The following is a 13,942-nucleotide window of genomic DNA, read 5'->3' on the forward strand; positions in this document are numbered from 1 at the left end:
GGCCGTCTACAAGGACGTTGCCCAGGGGATGCCCGGATATGTTACCATCCTGTAGGAGGCTTCTCTCATGTCCCTGCTTGAGAAGCTGGGGCTGACAGACGCCCACCTCGCAGTTTTGAACTTCCAACCTTCAGGTCAGCAGTTCAGCCAACACAAGGATTTAGCTATGCGGATGATGACATAGGAAATCCTGGAACTGGTTGGAGGCCTGGATGGGCATCACATGAACCAATGAGGCTGGCTTCAAATTATTGCAGGATCCAGCACTTGACAATTGCAGATAATGTGTTTTAATTTAATATGTGCTCATCAGCACAATGCTTTGGGTGTCTTTGTAATTCAAATTCTACAGATCCGATTTCACCCTGCAGTGTGGTTGACATTTGAGCATGCTGATGCATATTAAGGGCTTTCTTTTAGACCTTCCCCGACTTTGCTTGTCAGTTTAAAGTCCTTAAACTGTGCCTTAGCATGCCCTCATGGTGTGTGTTGTCTAGCCACCACATTTTGAAGTTAGCTTGAAGCTGCACCAAGTGGTCAGTATTGATGGGGTCTAAGATTCAGTGTTCAATGTATGTACTCACACAATCTTGGAGAGCTCAGCATATTCCACAGTTGCTGGGGTTAGAGGTACAGGAACACTATGAAAATGAAAAACTACACGTTGTTGTAGTCCACAGGTGTGTTGCATGAAAAATGCACCCCCTCGCCCCCCACAAGCAAAGGCTGCCTGGCAGCTGCTTGGAAGGAGCATGGTAGCCACCATGGAGGAGGAGGAGGAACCAACGGAAGCAACAGTGGTGGAGGCACTGAATGAGCAAAACTGAATTACCGAATCACAAAAGGATGCATGTTTAAAAAGCTTGTCTCCAATGCGAAAAGTTCAGAAACCTCTACTCGACAGCAACCAGAAATAGACATATGCAGGCATAGGCTTCACTTATGTCTGCTTGTGCCACAAACGGGAAGCCAGCTTGCTGAAGAGAAGCAAAATTCATATTCATCTTTGTGCTGATTTCTCAGCTTATTGATGCAGTGAAAAAGTGTGAACAGTAGTCAAAAAATCTATCTAACTAATTAAATCAAGAATGTGCTAATTTCTGTTAAGTGGTGCCATTTTCATTTTATTTCTGGTAATTTAGCTTGTCAACTGACAACTTAGGTGACATATGATTTTCAACATACCTTTTAAAAATGATCATTAAAATTACTCTGAAGATGAATTCAATTAACAGTTGTTTTTCCAATCTCAACTTTTCTCTGCTTTTAGGAGTGACAATTCCTTGGCTAAATATTGGCATGGTTTTTTCTACCTCATGCTGGTCTCGGGACCAAAATCACCTTCCCTATATTGACTACTTACACACTGGTGCTGATTGCATTTGGTAAGTAACCTTCAAAATTGCCTGTCGGCTCACCAGCACTTGTTCTCTCAGGAGGCTGAATGTCTTGCTTTGAAGGAGTCCTATGAGCAAAGACCCTTTCCAAGGACAATCTTCTTGTTGTCTCAACACTTTCCTTTTGTGGTTACATGGAATCCCAGAGCTGCCACTCTGCCATCCCTTACTTTAAGTGAGGGAAAGCATGGCCCCTCTAGATGTTTTTGACCATGCTAGGTGGGGCTGATGGAAACTGATGCCGAATACATGAGCTATCTTCAAATTTGAAAAAGCCAAAAAATCCTGGATAACATATGCACACATATTATATTAGGAACCTTATCACATTGAGAGATATGCCACGCATCATGGCGAATCTGTGGGGTCCTGGCGAGGGGCATGGATAACCCAGCATCCTATGCCCTGCATTGCCCAATTTACTGCCAGAACTATCCCAAGAGGGAAGCGTCCGCTGCCTGGCTTCCCCCCCATTGTAGCAACGGCAACATGGCATATGCAGCTTCCAAATTTCACCATGTAGCCTGGCCGGAAGGAGTGTGCATCGTGTAATGGTCTCCGTGGCAAAAGGGTCAAGGAAGTGGTGTAGAACTGGGCAAATCAGACCTTATGATGAGGTTGTAAGTCTTGAGTAAAAATCACATTTTAATGTCCCCTATCATTCTACTCAGAATTTCAGGGCAATGTACACTCATTTGTTACATTTTAAACACTTTTGCCTGCTAAAAAGATTTGTAATGTGTGTGCTGGGCATGTTTCTGTAAGGAGAACACTCCCTTATTGGGATACCATTTATTTATTTACTTACTTACTTACTTTATACCCCGCCTTTCTCAACCCGAGAGGGACTCAAAGCGGCTTAATAATAATAATAATAATAATAATAATAATAATAATAATCTTTATTTCTACCCCGCCACCATCTCCCCGATGGAGTCTCGGAGCGGCTTACATGGGGCCAAGCCCAGACAACATAATACAGCAATAAAATCAGAACAAATACAGTAAACAACAACAACATTATCAAAATGACATTGAAAGAAAAATGACATTACAAACTCCAGCAAAAATTCAATGTCGCAACATAAACACAACAATAAAACAAGCCATGAATACCATGAAAAAGCTTTTCTTGTTGTTGCCCATTGCTTCATCACATGCATACAGTAACTTACCAGCTGACCTTTCTGGACTGTTTTGTTAATACAGTCATCTCTCCACTTTTGTGTAGGTTAGAGGCACAGGCCCTTCCACAAGTGGAAAAAAATATCTCAGTGAGGGGGAATGGGACACAGCTACCACCATGGTGTCTAGGATCTTGGGCAACTTGCCTTGGTCCCAGGAGGTAGAGGAGGAGCCAGCCCCACATGCACCCATAACGTCACTTACCCTGCAAATCCAGGTTCCACTTCCTGTGTGCTGTGTGTTTCTCCCTTTCTTTAGCTGAGTACAATGGAGACTCGCAGCACACAGGAAGAGGAAAAGGATCTGGTTTCATGGGATAGGTGAAGTGGTATACGGGGTTGACTCCTCCTTTTCCTTTGTGCAATGAGTTTCTGTTTTGCCTATGGAAAGGAAGGGACGTGCCAGGTGAAACAAATATGTGACATGTCCTCCTCTCAACCGATCACCCCACTCACCTAAGGAAGGGTCTCCTATGTGAACGCTCACTTGGTAGTCTTTTCTTTGGGAGCCATGGCCATCAGTACAATTGATTGATAACACTATGTAAACAGATTTTTGTTCCTGGGTTATAAATGTCACTTCCTAATTGGTGTTATCATAAAAACATGGAAAAGATGTATTAAACTGCAAAAACTTTGCATCCTACAGCACATTTTGCTATAGTTTTTCAATGAATATCTCATAGAGTCTCAACTAATTCAACATATTTTGTGGCAGCCACAAAAACTACTTTTTCTGGAGTATAACAACTGCTTTCAAAGTAAGTTCCACACAATTAAACAGGAATAACACTTTCAAACCAGGAACAGAATTTTTTGTTTCACATTTTGTTACATAGTGTAATAAAAGCTGTTAATGTGAACCACAGATGTGGAGAGATGACTAGTATAACAACTGGGAAAGTCAGAAACTGTTGTTTTGGAAATGTATTCATAGTTAAGGTGAGGGAGGTGAACCACTGACTGTCCAGATAATAGTTTACAGAGAAACTCCTAAATAGCTTCTGGAAATGGCTCAGACTGTTTGCTCAACACAGTGCAAAGGAGTAGCTACCCACCATAGCCTTGTGTAGCCATGGCAAACACATACAAGTGCATCTTTGATGTCCAGTTGTGTCATATAGCTAGACTGTCTTTGATAATGGTGTTTTGGGCTGGAGGGCACTTCACACTGGTCATTCTTAAATCAAACAACCAGTTGTCACTGGGAATGTGTGGTAGCCCAGTTCATGCAACTCTCAGTTTGATGTTAAGTGCTTGCTGAGTAGCAACCTCTAGCTCAGTGTTTCTCAGCTTTCCTAATGCCACAACTTCATGTTGTGGTGACCCTCAACCATAAAAATATTTTTGATGCTACTTCATAACTGTAATTTTGCTACTGTTATGAATTGTAATGCAAATATCTGATATGTAGGATGTGTTTTCATTCACTGGACAAAATTTGGCACAAATACCAATACGTCCAAATTTGAATACTGGTGGGATTGGGAATGATCTTGTCATTTGGGAGTTGTAGTTGCTGGGATTTATAGTTAACTTACAATCAAAGAGCATTCTGAACTCCACCAACAATGGAATTGAACTAAATGGAACTCCCATGACCAATAGAAAATATTGAAAGGGTTTGGTGGGCAGTGACCTTGAGTTTTGGAGTTGTAGTTCACCTACATCCAGAGAACACTGTGGACTCAAACAATGATAGATCTGGATCAAACTTGGCACAAATACTCAATTTGCCCAAATGTGAACACTGGTGGAGTTTGGAGAAAATAGACCGACATTTAAGAGTTGTAGTTGCTGGGATTTATACCTACAATCAAAGAACATTCTGAACCCTACCAACTATAGAATTGGGCCAAACTTCCCACACAGAACCCCCCATGTCTTGAAAGGAGTCGCTGGTGTGAGGCTCCCTCCACCCTCACCTGCTGAGAAACGCTGCTCTAGCTTGTGGGCATGTTTTGTGTGGAATGACAAAGGTTGTTAGTGTTACTTTTTGGACTGCAATGTCCAGAATCCCCTAGCCATCGTAGTCAGTGGCCAAGCTGGCAGGGAGTTCTCTTAGTCTTAAAAAAAAAAAAAGAATGCAGAAGGCCAGTTTGAAAGATATACTGAAGATTAAAATGACGCCCCTTCTTCAAAAATGGGCAGTTATGTACTTTTTCTCTTTTTTTAGGAATGCAAATGGTAAAATGGTTCAATGCCCTAGTCGTCAGATAGTAGAGTAACACAAGTAGCTGTGACTGTATTTTTGCAAAATTCAATCTCGTTTTAAATCACATACAGCTTAATCTAAACAAATAGCTTTTTGCAAGCCACAGGACCATTCCCAAAGAGTGCAGCGGGCCAGTGAGAATGGTAACCTTTCATGTTTGATCTTAGCTCTGGAGGCGTAGATGCCGGCAGCTGGCAGGGTATTGAGCTGTGTGCCGTTCAGCAGAGAATAAATAACTCCTTTTGTTTCCCTCTCTGTGTGACAAAAAAATAAACAGGTATTGCATTCCTGCTGCAGAGGAGAAAAAACTTGACAAAGTGGTACATACCCTGCTGCAAGCCAATGGCACTCCAGGGCTGGAAATGCTTGAAAGTAACGTCATGGTGAGTTTGGCTTTGTGGTTTGTTTCTAGGGGGATCCGAGGCAGTTTCTTTTCATGTACACTATGTTGTAAAAGCAAGTACAGTGGCAGCTATTAAAACCAAGGCACTGCTATTAGCATATAGTATGCATGCATATAAAGGCTGCAGTGTCTAAATAAATGGGCACATTATAGTAGAATGACTCCCTTGTTTATTAATGGCTTTCATAAATGTTGCATAAATAAATGGCAACTATGAGGCTCCTTTAAGTATAGGGAGATGAGATTTGAGGGCCTCAAAAGTTTCTCTGCTATTTGTATGGTTTCTAATTTCATTTCTTTCTTCTGTGAAGTGAGTGGCTTCTGTTTTCATGTTGTTGTTGTTGTTGTTGTTGTCTCCCTAAATGACAACAACATATGCTTAGGGAGCATAAACTGTGTGGCAGTTTGCAGGGATTTCTAGTAATCATGGGCCTGGTTACCGTCTCATCCATTTATAATGTTTTCATACCGGTTTGTTGATTCAAGAAACGGTACACTCCCCTCTGGCATGGAACTATCATTGAAACGAAAGGAAAGTGGGAACGGTAACTGTTTGGTTGGCTGATTTTTGGCACTCGGTGTGCTCGACTGTAGGCCCTGGCATGTAGGCCCTCTTCTTCAGCGTTGGGCCCTCAGTGCTTGGCGCTCTTGGATGGAGGCCCTCTTATGTAGGCCCACTTGGTGTGCTCAGATCTAGGCCCTGGCGGGGCCTACAGCAAGCGCCTCTTCTTTCGTGCTGGGCCTTCAGAGTTTGGCACACTTGGATGTAGGCTGTGGCAGGTCCTACAGGCGCGTGCTGAGCGCCTCTTATTCGATGCTCAGCGTGCTCGGATGTAGGTCCTCATAGGGCCTACAGCCGAGAGCCAACTCAGTTCTCAGCTGTAGGCCCTGCCAGGACCTGGCACTTTGTTGCCAACGGGCCAAAAAAGTTCATTCAGAAAGGCACCCATTTTCAGGAGAGGTGCTTGAAAACTAAAATGGGGTCTTGAGAATGATAGTGATTCTGTACAAGTGCAGAAGACTAATTTCTAGTATTGGGTTTATTTGTAATTTTGTTTGTAAATATACTTGTACTTTCAACATCGCAATCCACTGCGCAAATTAGGAGTAGGGGTTGTTTATTGAGTTTTGCTTCTGATTAAAACAGATAAATACCTGAAATATTCTAAGTCTGTATGTTGCACACTTCATGCTGTTAATATATATAGATTTGATAAGAAAGTAGATGTTACATATCATTTCTTATCATTTCATTTATTTATATTCCTGGAGAAAAATCACCCCCCCCCCTCCCAACATTGCTGAGGAAAATCATTATGCCTCTTCAAACCAGTTTGTGCTTTGCATGCTGTTAAAGATTGAATATTTTAATGCTTGGGATGAGAAGTATTCTGTATTTTGGAATTCTTTGGATTTTGGAATATTTGTATTTGTATATGTGTACATAATGAGATATCTGGAGATGGGATCCAAGAACAAACTCATAATTCATTTATGTTTCATATACAGAATATGCACATAGTCTGAACGTAATTAGAAATAAAATAATTTTAAATAAATCTGTGCATGGGACGAAGTTGACATATACTGAAGCCTCAGAAAGCAAAGGTGTCACTATCTCTGCCATCCCTGATGACAGTTTTGGATTTTGGAGTATTTCAAATTTTGGAATTCAGGATAAGGAATGGTCGACTTCTTATACCTATTTTATACAGGCTATCTATCCCTAATATCTTTGAACCCTCCCAGTGCTTCCACTTACTTAGTTCCAAATGAGATATAAAGAAGGCTGTTATTAAGCATTATTTGTTTATTTCCTATATTTATACCCCGCCCTTCTCACCCCAAGGGGGGGGGGGAGGGGAGACTCAGGGTGGCCTCACAGAAGCACCATACGATGCCAACATCACAAAACATTCAACAATACATTAAAATATTAAAACAATAATTAAAACAATAGATGAAAACGCACCTATTAAAAATCAGAATCCAAAATCCAAGTCTGGGTCAATTTATTGTCGCAAGTTGATTTAGCAGCCCTTAAAATAGTTAGCACTGTGTTCTGTATTTTCAGTTATTTCCTGTTACATTGTTTGCAGTATATTTTGGCATTTTTTGTAACTCTGGGGTTCAATATTCAGTCTTGGGGCCATTTCTGCACCCCACCAATGCTTTTACTTAGTTTCAAGTGAGATATACAGAAAGCTGTTATTAAGCACTTAGCAGCACTTAAAATAGTCAGCACTGTATTCTGTGTTTTCATTTATTTCCTGTTGCATTATTTGCAGTATGTTTGGGCATTTTTCGTAACTCTAGGGTTCAATTTTCATTCTTGGGATGCTTGGGTAAAGAAGTTGCAAAAATGGCCAAATATCTTTTAAAAAAAAGAATAAAAAAAACAAAATAGAAGTGGTCACTTTTGGTTTCAAAAACGCTGTTATTTTGCCAATTTTAATACAGGGCCTGGGGCTGCATCCTATTTAAGAGGTGAACTTCTGGTGGCTTTAAGGAATCAGGCAGTCCTTTTCTATATGACCAAAGAGAGGGTTTTGGGGGGAGTGCAGTCATAAAAAGTACATTCGGGTGGGGTGGGTTATGAACAGCATTTTGCCCACCTCAGTTTTCTTTATGATATGTCAATTGGAAAACAGCAAGATGCCTGAGATTGTGAAAGGAGTGCCCACTCCTGATCCCCACTCTGCTTGTCTGCTCCTAGATCTCCCCAGAGGTGCTGTGCAAAGAGGGGATCAAGGTGCACCGTACTGTACAGCAGAGCGGGCAGTTCGTTGTCTGCTTTCCAGGTTCTTTTGTCTCTAAAGTGTGCTGCGGCTACAACGTCTCTGAAAGTGTGCACTTTGCTACCACCCAGTGGACAAGCATGGGATTTAAAACTGCCAAGGTAAGGGAGTGTGTTACAAGTGGGCTTGAAAACTGAACAGGCTGACTTTTGCAAATGCATGTGGAAGGTTTTCCAGGCACATTGATGGCTTGAGGAGAGGACAAACCTATTTTCTAGCGCTCTAGACCAGTGGTTCCCAACCTTTTTTTGACCAGGGACCACTTTGACCAGGAACCACTCTTCAACATTAGTACTAAAAGGATTACGAATCAGTTTTTGGTGAACTTTAGATTCAGTTTGGGATGCTAATTCATAAAATTGCATTGGATAGACCACACCAGCTCTAGTTTCTGACACAGAACACAGACCATGGTCAGCGACAGGGAAGGAATAGCAGGCAGCGTGAAAGGAGCAGAAATAAAAGAAATAAAGAAGGAGGCTCACGGCCCAGATTTTTGTCCTTGCAGCCCACTGGTGGTCCGTGTTCCACAGGTTAAGAACCACTACTCTAGACACTAAGACATGGAGCAGAGGGTTCAAATAGCAAGAAAAGAGATTCCACTTGAACATTGAGAGAGAACTTCCTGACAGTAAGAGCTATTTGGCAGTGGGATGCATTGACTCAAAAGTATAGTGGAGTCTCCTTTTTTATAAGGGATAGCATTTGACTGCACTATTGTATATAATGGAACAGGAGCGCCCACCAATTTTGTTATCCACTGGGTATCTTGGAACCAAACCCCAGCAGATATCAAGAACTCCTGTAGTATTTGAAAGGATGTCATATATGTTTTGGCAGGGGGAGGCGGAATAAGACAGTATAGCATCAATGAATGCAAATTTCTTTCCCGCAACTCTCCCCATTCCAGCTTAAGAGATACAATAAGGTTTAACTTTTAAAAGAAATCACTGCCAGAGTGTTATCATGGCTGCCAACTTTCATGGCCTTTAAAAATTATTAGCTCTTAAGCACAATACTTATATAACATTGTTTTCTTCAGGAACTGGAAACATCAGAGAACATGAAAGTAGAACCAGTTCTAATTAGGTGGTTTTTTAGTGTGGTCCAGGAAAGAGTACAGTAGAGTCTCGCCTATCGAACCTTCGCTCATCCAACGTTCTGTATTATCCAACACAGTCTGCCTCCTGCCCGGATCCACAGCTGTTTCAATACATTGCAATGTTTTCGTACGAAATTAATAAATACAGTAATTACTACATAACGTTACCATGTATTTAACTGCTTTTTCTGTCGATTTGTTGTAAACATGTTTTGGTGCTTAATTTGAAAAATCATAATATAATTTGACATTTAATAGGCTTTTCCTTAATCCGTCCTTATTATCCAACAGTTTTGCTTATCCAGCGTTCTGCCGGCCTGTTTATGTTGGATAAGCAAGACTCTACTGTAATATCAAGCAAGATGATCAATCTCCCATTTTAGTGCTGTGCCTAGTTTGCTCTGAGATCAGAAGTGTAGAGTGGGGTCCCCTTTTAACCTAAAACGTGCTTAGGAAATGTTTTGTTTGTATTTTCTCAACACCTCTTTACAAGGCAGGCTGACTTTTTTTCAAAATGTCTAATTCATGAAAAACTAACCTGCTGGAATTCCTTGATGCAGGAGATGAAGCGGCGACATATACCCAAGCCATTTTCGATGGAAAAGCTGCTTTATCAGATCGCGACCGCAGAGGCAAAGAAAGAAAATGGATCTGTTCTGAGTACGATATCAGCACTTCTGGGAGAGCTCAGGTAACTAAATTTCTTAAGGTGTTTTATTCTCCTTTTTTCCCTAAGAAGGAAGTCTCCGGTCAAATAGAGGCAAATGTTGTGAGGAATCCAAGACTTGTCACTCACTAAGCCCTCCAGCATCTCAAACGCAACCACCCACAGAAGAAACTTTCGTGGTTGATTCACTGTTGGAAAAGTGCTATATGACAGAACAAGAACTCTGCATCGTAATGACCTTCCTTGCTTTTCTTCAGTGACAAAAATTAACATTTTCCAGAATGCATGTTGATTTCCAGTTTTAAAACTCTACTTATATCATTTATGTAAGCAGCTTTTTTCCTCTTGTATTCTTTTTGTGGAGTATTTTTTGGAAGCAAGCCTTTAAATCTTTTCCTGATATGGAAAGAATACACAGATGCGCTCACTTCTAGGGCGCTGAAGGACTTATTTTTAATTATTCCTTCTCCTCAGGTGCGAAAGAAGGAAGAAGGCACCTTGTTTCATATATAATACTGTTTTCTTTTGTTCCCTTACCATGTAGCTTTGCTACCCACAGTTGGTGTATGACAGATGGGTAGTGCTGGTCCGTAGCAGATCGGGTATATCGAGAAAATCTGATGACTGGAATCTACAAATTGTATTTAAAATGCTAATATTTTAATGTATAGAGAGTGGTCAAAGTCTTTTCCACTCTGCTTGCCCTCAGAGTGGAAGGTTTTGAAGCCCATTGGGATTTCCCGACTCCTCTGTGGAGATTATTCACATCCACGTTCATCTTTTCTCAAACAGAGGAAACTTTGCTGATGTGAAAGGGACTAGTATTCTTATTTTCCTGTTCAGCCAGCTGAGTGGTTCTCCAGTTGGTTCAAATTCAGAGATTGAGAGATCATGTGGAGCAGCCTTTCCTAACCAGATGTCTTCCAGATGTTTTGAACAAAATCAATCATTGTTCCCGAGTTTTGGCCATGCTGCCTGGGAATAATGGGAAATTTGGTCCAGAATATCTGCAGGGTATCAGATTAGGGAACCCTGAAGTATCTCTCTCTTTCTGAAACTCAATCTTTTGTGTTTGTGTTTTGTAATTCCGAATGTCGGTGTATTGGTTTTGCTCACTGTCTCTTCGGTTCCTGGGCTCAGTTCTCTTTCGCTCAAATTATCTGTACAAGATGTGCCATAACCTGCCTGCCATCTCCAATCACTCAGTATTTTGCTCAGTTCCCTTATCTTTACAAGTGGCATAGCTGGCTAATCTTGCCAACTAAGGAGAGTCTACCCAATGATGTGGATTTCACTCCAGTTTGCCGCCTCACTGTTCCTTTGATCATACCTGTATTCAGTCCTTTTCTTGTTTGGTGAGTGGGCCTACTTACCGGATGAGAAGAGTGGGCCTGCTAAGTGGTATCACTTCCTGGCAAATCTCAGGTGGACGCCAGGTGGTTTGCCAGATAGCCTCCTCGGATCCAGTAGCTTCACGAATAGCTTTTTCGGTTTCTCTGTGCTAATGTTTGTAGAGCTCCTAATGTAGTCTATAATGGTCACTGACAAAATTGTGGATGAGATTTAGCAGCTGCTTCCTTGAAAGCCTGCCTTGTGGAATAGCACCCGAGAGTGGGCTGCTACTAAAATCTCAAGGTGTGCAAGGTGTGTGAAGAAATGAGGCCTGCAGGGTGCAGCTTCATGACATTTCTCTCAGAAATGGCATCTCTTCTAATTATGCTTCTGTTTTCAGGGACACAGAGGTGAGGCAACGGCGGCAGCTATATGATGCAGGCCTCCATTCTTCAGCCCGCTACGGCAGCCACGATAGCAGCCATTTGGGAGCAGATGGGAAGAAAAAGCCTCGGAAATGGCAGTTGGAAACATCTGAGAGGAGGTGTCAGATTTGCCAGCACCTGTGTTACCTATCTATGGTAAGAGACATCCCCAAAATCTAGGTTGCACCTTACAAACTTAGTACAATATTCCCTAGTGACATCTCCACAGCATTTGGCTTTTAAAAGTGCATACATTTCAATAATTTTTGGAAAGTACTGGTCAATTCAGAATTGGTTAGCAGCAACAGAATAGTTAAAGACGGAAGCACATTTGGGGAACCAACTTGGGGAAAACAGAAATACTTTGTTACATAAACCGCATTTTTTTCTGCAATTGCTTTCAGACTTTTCACACTTTTATCAAAAACTTCACTTTCTGAGTTATGTTTTAGGATCTAAACTTAATTCAGATAGGGCAAAATGGTAGCTACATTTAAGAGTAAGTACTTGGACACTACTTATCTCAGTGAGAAGCTCCAGGATTATTTGAAAACGTCATTGTAGCATATGTTTCAAAGTATAAGTCAAAAATTAAAAGCCTTAACAGAGGTGTCAAACTTGTGGCCCTTCAGATGTTTGGCCCTCCAACTCCCGGAAGCCCTAGCCAGTTTGTCCATTGGCCAGGAATTCAGGGAGCTAAAGTCAAAAACACCTGGAGGGGTGTAAGTTTGACACCACTGAATTGGAACTTCTGATTTTCAAAAGGGTAATTTGTCATGCAGATAGTACTAAAACTGAACTCTTATTTAGTTTAAAAGAGCTTGGAGCTGTGAGCATAGCCATGAGCTATTAAAGATTTGTCACTCTCTTAGTATCCAGAGAGCAGCTGCATTTTAAGTTGTAAAAGGGATATACCGTATATACACAAGTATAAGGTAACCTCATGTATGAGTCAAGAACAGGTTTTTGGGCCAAAATTTTGGATTTTGATATGACCCATGGATAAGTCAAGGGTCATTCTGCAGAGAGGGGAAGGCACTACCAAAGGTGTGATAAGCCTCGCTGCTACTGCGACTTTCATTTCAGGCATTCAAAAAGGCCAGAAGATGCATAGAAGAGCTTGGTGCTTCTTTTAGGCTCTCCTGGTATGGACTAAGCCCTTTTGCTGGTTTACTCAGAGAAGGGGGCAGTTTCTTTTTTTGATAAGAGCTAAGGTACATTACCCTGGTGGCGCAGCAGGTTAAACAGCTGAGCTGCTGAACTTGCTGGCAGTTCAAATCCAGGGATCAGGGTGAGCTCCCACTGTTAGGCCTAGCTTCTGCCAACCTAGCAGTTAGAAAACATGCAAGTGTGAGTAAATCAATAGGTACTGCTTCTGCGGGAAGGCCACATGAATTTGGAGATGTCTACAGACAACACTAACTCTTCATCTCAAGCGTGGTTGGTGGAGACAAAGGAGAGGGCCCTCTCGGTGGTGGCCCTTCCCCAGGGAGATTAGGCAGGCTCCTACACTGTCCTCCTTCTGTAGGGATCTGAAGACCTGGCTTTTCAAGCTAGCTTTTGAGAATGCCTAGTCCCAAATTGTGCTATGCAATAGTGATGCAGCCTTGCACTTTATCCCATGCCCTTGTTTCTTAGTTACAGCTCTACACTTACCCCATTCCCTTGTCCTATTGTTTACAGCCTGGCCACGTTTACAGAGGCTTACCACCATTGGTTGATGAGAACTGTTGTAACATTCAAGTTGTTGTTTATATGCCTATATGTTTTGTTTAATTGTATTTTATACTGTGCTTTATTTTATGTTCTAATTTTTGGCATCTTATGCCATGTGTAAGCCACCTCGAGTCCCTTTGGGGAGATGGTGACGGGATACAAGTATAAAGTTATTGTTGTTGCTGCTGCTATAGTTCCATTAATTACAAAAATTGTTTGAAATTGAAGGTTTTCTAAATTATGCACAATATAGCAAGAAAAAATCATAGTTGTGCTGATGAAGCCATTATTTAGAATAATAGGTATACAGTATGAATGTTCTTGACCTTTTAAAACAAAATTTGGCAGGTTGTACAAGAAAACGAAAACGTTGTCTTCTGCCTTGAATGTGCCCTGCGGCATGTAGAAAAACAGAAGTCTTGTCGTGGATTAAAACTAATGTATCGTTACGATGAGGTATGTATAATGGCATTAACCATTATTGACACAAATTGCAGACAATCACAAAGGCTGTGTATAGTATAGAATTGGAAAATTTCATTTGTTCTGTGAATGCACTCAAGTGGGGCTAGATGCTCCCGCCACCAAGGCACAATGCAGTGCTATGTAGCTATGAGGTTGATTTAGGATCTCACCATTAGCAGCATCGAACCCTTTTTGGTGCTGCTGGAAAGCCAACCCTTACTGTTCCCTCCTGCTTTTG

The 13,942-nt window shown here is 41.5% G+C and overlaps 1 protein-coding gene across 1 annotated transcript in view; it reads left to right on the forward strand.

Moving 5' to 3' along the window:
• JARID2 (jumonji and AT-rich interaction domain containing 2) overlaps nt 1–13,942 on the forward strand; it is a 257,357-nt gene that overhangs the window by 240,278 nt on the left and 3,137 nt on the right. The window contains exons 12-17 of the mRNA XM_060774854.2: nt 1,271–1,385; nt 5,074–5,179; nt 7,916–8,098; nt 9,660–9,790; nt 11,499–11,679; nt 13,588–13,695. Coding sequence (XP_060630837.2) covers nt 1,271–1,385; nt 5,074–5,179; nt 7,916–8,098; nt 9,660–9,790; nt 11,499–11,679; nt 13,588–13,695 — 824 coding nt within the window. The remainder of the gene's footprint in view (nt 1–1,270; nt 1,386–5,073; nt 5,180–7,915; nt 8,099–9,659; nt 9,791–11,498; nt 11,680–13,587; nt 13,696–13,942) is intronic.

This window comes from Anolis sagrei, chromosome 4 (genome assembly GCF_037176765.1).
Source record: "Anolis sagrei isolate rAnoSag1 chromosome 4, rAnoSag1.mat, whole genome shotgun sequence".
Taxonomy (NCBI): Eukaryota; Metazoa; Chordata; class Lepidosauria; order Squamata; family Dactyloidae; genus Anolis; species Anolis sagrei.